Raw genomic sequence first — 5,000 nt, forward strand, 5'->3', positions numbered from 1 at the left:
GCCGGTCTTTGGTGGCCTCGGACGGCATTTGGTGAGCTGGCGGTAGAAAACTGTCCTGCTCCGGCTCGCGGTAAAGGGACACGCCGTTGCGATCAGGTGCAGAGTGGCTGGGGAGCTCCAGACATGTTCAACTGCACATCGGAGGCGTTCCTGGAACTACGCAAGCAACTGGCGCAGATCGAAGTCGATGGTTTCGAGCTCAATACTTTCGTTTCTGTGAAGGTAGCCTCTAGTCTACGGCAAGCCTGCGGTACCGTTGGTGGTCGCCAGTCCGCAGAAACGGGAACCGGTCAGCGAGGTCTCGAGAGAAGTCCGGAGGATAGCCGCGTGCGTGATTTCTATACGGTTGAAACGGGCAAGAGTTCACTTTGGCGTGAGGAAGACTTCGAGCTCGACTATCTGGCGGATATTGGCGATCAGGAGGCATTCCGGGAGCGCAAACTGTACGGTGCCGATCTCTTGATTACGGATCGTTTGCTGCACGAGCTGATGCGTTACGAGTCGTATCAGGCGGGGCTGAACCTATCGCACAGTCAGGATAAACACTTTGTGCGCAATCTGGTTGAGAGTGCCGGTGAGGTACTTGATCGTCGGTACGCCGCAGAGTGGAAGCGTGTGCAGGCTCTTACGCAGCACGGGCCGGACGATCTGGTAGAGGCATTTAATCGCTACATGATCGTACTGGCAAAGTCGCAGCATGATACCTACACGAATCCGTTCGAGATTGTGCATTCCAACATGGTGCTCGGTATGGACATTGTAACGGCCGAGTCACTGTTTGGGTACGAGACGCAGATGGTAAAGCAACAGGCAAAGACGCAACAGCAACACTACGTACATAGCCATCCGGCGGAAACGGTCATACTGCCCGATACGAGTACATTCCTGCAGACCGCACCGAAGCAGAAGGCGCCGTTTGTGGCCTTCCCGAAGTACAACAACTACATCCAGGATCGGAGCAAGTTCGATCGCCACACCCGTGTGCTGGTTCCGCTGGATATGCTCGGTATTGCGGTGCCAGATCGGAATGAGGTCATCAATCAGTTGGCCGAGCATCGGGCGATCGTTTCTTACGCCCAGTACAAGGATGCCGGTACACTGTTTCCGGCCAATTTCGATGAGACGGTCACTCGGCGATGGGGAGTCGAGATGCAGATTGCCAGCAGTGTCATTTCGATCGCAATCGTAACACCGGAATCGGCAGAACGTGAATCATTGGTGGCTGCCAACGGGGAACGGAATGGCGAGAGAAGCAACGCCGTGGAGACTATCGCTCCTCCGACAAAGCATGGTGAACGGCAAAGTGAGAAGCTTTCGATGAACAATGAGATCAAGATTTCGATCCACGACATGAGCGATCGGGAGGATGGTTTGGATAGTCTCGATCAGCATGCGCCCGAACTGCCGGTTGTTGAAGATGGTGGGCAAGAGTTCTTCCACGAGGGAAATGTTCCGGAAACGGTCATTCTGTCGCCACGGAGTGACGAGCCGATGGATGGTGACGAATCCGCTTCTCCTCACGCGACCTCGATCCGGCGAAAACGGAGAAGAAGCATCGTTTCGGCGCCGGAAAGTGGTGGCCAAGGAGGAACGGTCGAATCGGACGAACGTGACACGGAAGCTTCCAAAACCAACTACGTTCCCCTCGGTCACCCACATCTACCGCAAGCGGTAAAGCTGCAGATGTGGCTTAATATTCCTCGGAATCGGTTCGCTTCGCGCTCTAATCCACAGTGTGTGCGCTGGAACACACATGCCAAGCTGTGGACACGAATTGGTTGTCAAACGGAAATACCGAACTACGATTCGATCGGTGGGCATAATGATACGATCATTGTGAACTGTACCTGCAACCAGTTGGCCACCTATGCTGTGCTGGTCGACATCATCGATCCAGAGGACATCCCGGAACCATCGCTTCTGGTACAGATAACGTCATATTCGGCGTTCCTCATAGCCCTGCCGGTGCTCTTTGCGGTGATCATTTCACTGGCACTGTTACGCGGATTGCAGACCAACTCCAACAGTATCCACCAGAATCTGCTGTTCTGTATCTTTGCCGCCGAGGTGCTGTTCTTCGTGGCCATCCAGGCACGCCGAGAGTTGCTTGATAACGAGGTAAGGCAAACATGTCATTCATCCTGGATTTCGGATTTTAAATGAATGTCTCGTGGGCTTTCCTTGCAGTTTCCATGTAAATTAGTCGCCATCGGACTGCACTATTCATGGCTGGCGGCGTTTGCATGGACCACGGTCGACTGTGTGCATCTGTACCGGATGTTAACGGAGATGCGCGACATCAACCATGGGCCGATGGGATTCTATCATACCATAGGATACGGTGCACCCGCTCTACTCGTGGGACTCGCTGTTGGCGTTCGTGTGCACGAGTATGGTAACAGTTTGTTGTGAGTATCATGGTGCTGGTCTGCGAGGCGTTCCATCCTCGGAACCGGGAAATGCTCTAACGTGTATTGCTTTTTTCTGCTTTCTACATTTTTATTCCAGCTGCTGGTTATCGGTGTATGAGTCTGTCATCTGGTGGATGGTGGGCCCGATAGCAATCGTGTCGGTGTTTGATCTGTTCATTTTATTCCTGTCGGTAAGGGCAGCCTTTACGATCAAGGATCATGTACTCGGTTTTGGAAATCTGCGCACGCTGCTGTGGCTGTCGGTCGTATCGTTGCCTTTGCTCGGTATCATGTGGGTTCTGGCGGTACTGTCGGCCTCGGACAATTCGCAGCTACTGAACATGCTTCTGTCGGCAGTCGTGATCTTGCACGCACTGTTTTCGCTGGTCGGTTACTGCATCATAAATAAGCGAGTGCGCGAAAATCTGCATAATGCCTGTTTGCGGTGTCTTGGTCGCAAGGTTCCTTTGCTGGATTCGTCGATCGCCATAAGTAATAGTTCGCAGAACGTGGGCTCACCGAAAACGCCCGGATTTGCCGGTGGTGCAGGTCAGTACGAGACGGCACGGCGTAACATTGGTATTAGCACTTCGAGCACTACTTCGCGTAGTACGGCCAAAACCAGCTCCAGTCCTTATCGCAGCGATGGCCAATTCCGGCACACGTCGACCTCTACTTCGAATTACAATAGTGACGGGGTCGCTTCGTACATGCGTGGCCATTACGATGATGGCGCTATGAAGAAGTCAAAGAATGCCAATGGGCGCTCTGGCGATGGTGAGCGACGAAGCCACCGCAGGCAACGACGTGATTCGGATTCGGGCAGTGAGACAGACGGTCGTAGCCTGGAGCTCGCATCCAGTCACTCAAGTGACGATGAAGAATCACGTGTTGGGCGCAACAGTAGTACACACCGAAGTACGGGTGTATGCAGCACTTCTTACTTGCCGAACATCACGGAACACGTGGCTACCACTCCTCCAGAGCTACACGTTGTACAGAGTCCTCAGGTATGTGCTGAATATGTTTATGTGTGTATTGTGTTTCGGTGTAAATTCAATTATTCCCATCTCTGTTAATAGCTGTTCCCCAATGTTACACCGACGCGATGGCCCAACCAAAATGCCGGCAATTACTTACCTCCTGGAAATGGTAAGCTAAAGTGCAGTGCAAGTGAGATACAGGTGGAACAGTATTATATGACCCTCTTTTCTCGCACACAGGTCGTTGGTCACAGGAAACAGGCTCGGACAACGAGGCACATCCTCACAAATCACCAACGAATGGTGGATCCTTACCTAATCCGGATATCACAGAGACATCCTACCTGCATCAAAACCGAATGAATATGCCACCATCGATATTGGAAAACATTCAGGAAAGCTACAATATCGGTTACTCGACAACCGATCTACACAGTGACCGATACAGCAACTATGGACCAACAGAAAACTACGTTCCTCCTGCGGCAGACTATGGCAAGCGTTATGAGTCCCCAACGGTCGCTCAAAACCCGCATGCATCTAGCAGCACGCTGCCACATCACTACGCATCGTCCGTAGGAGCAGCAAACGTGCCTTTGGCCGACTCACGACACACTGGTTCAATGCAGATCATCAATCATATGCGCGCCTATCCAACGGAGAACCCGTACGCCCTTAAGGAATCACTGTACGATCGTTCACGTACACTTGGCTACGGGGCGGAATCACCGTACCATGGGCATCCGATGGCCCCACCGGGAGGTGATCTTTACAGCCCACCCGGTGTGATGTCGTTTAAATCGAGCGTGCAATCGTTGCTGAAGAATGATTATCAGCAACATCAACAGCAGCAGCAACAGCAACAGCGACAACACAAACATCACCCTGCATCAGGAGCAGATTCTGATCGCATGTCCGAAGGATCAGACAAAAATCCTTACAATTTCCCATACACCGCGGAAGAGGATCATCTGGTACACAGTCACAGTAATAACGGAGGTCGCATGCATCATGGACTGAGCGAAGGATTGAATGGTCTCGACAATGGTGGCACACCACCTCCGCCACAGCGTATGTTGCGAGCAACGGATGGACTATCGCCTGCACCGCTACAGTCGATGGGAAGCCATTTAACGAACGGATCGTCTCTCGCCAGTGGCAATGAGTAAGTTTTCGGTTTATCAATTAGTATCACTAACATTTTGCATACACTAAACCGACATCTCCAAACAAACAATGCCCTAATTGTCCTTAACCATCTCGAAAATTTGTTCTGGAATTTCCCTCCTCCCCGTGTAGTTGGTGCTGGGATCGACTGAAGATGTTAGAGTAATGCAGGAGAGATGGAAGTGATCCGAAAAATATGGAGAAGCTAACAAAATTAATGCAGAAAAACTCAAGGTTTACAGGAAGAGGCCAATTGATCTCGTAAGTTTCTGGGTGTGTGTCGTGTTAGTTGTGGAGTTTCCTGTGTGTTCCATGTTTCCCGTATTTTATCAAACGACAAAGTTTTCCAGATTGTTTAAATTGGTTCCAACAATGTTTAATTTAATTTTTAGTTTAATAAGTTTAATTTTTAATTAACCATTGCTATGTAGTAAAATGT

The 5,000-nt window shown here is 51.0% G+C and overlaps 1 protein-coding gene across 3 annotated transcripts in view; it reads left to right on the top strand.

Moving 5' to 3' along the window:
• LOC125957194 (protocadherin-like wing polarity protein stan) overlaps positions 1-5,000 on the top strand; it is a 19,024-nt gene that overhangs the window by 11,955 nt on the left and 2,069 nt on the right. For 2 of the 3 annotated variants that reach the window (XM_049689706.1, XM_049689704.1), the window contains 6 exons: positions 1-2,118; positions 2,188-2,408; positions 2,509-3,421; positions 3,494-3,563; positions 3,635-4,559; positions 4,694-4,822. The exon at positions 1-2,118 is cut by the window's left edge and continues 4,606 nt beyond it. In XM_049689706.1, coding sequence (XP_049545663.1) covers positions 1-2,118; positions 2,188-2,408; positions 2,509-3,421; positions 3,494-3,563; positions 3,635-4,559; positions 4,694-4,727 — 4,281 coding nt within the window. In that variant the 3' untranslated portion in view covers positions 4,728-4,822. The remainder of the gene's footprint in view (positions 2,119-2,187; positions 2,409-2,508; positions 3,422-3,493; positions 3,564-3,634; positions 4,560-4,693; positions 4,823-5,000) is intronic. The other variant, XM_049689705.1, reaches the window with a different exon arrangement.

This window comes from Anopheles darlingi, chromosome 3 (genome assembly GCF_943734745.1).
Source record: "Anopheles darlingi chromosome 3, idAnoDarlMG_H_01, whole genome shotgun sequence".
NCBI lineage: Eukaryota > Metazoa > Arthropoda > Insecta > Diptera > Culicidae > Anopheles > Anopheles darlingi.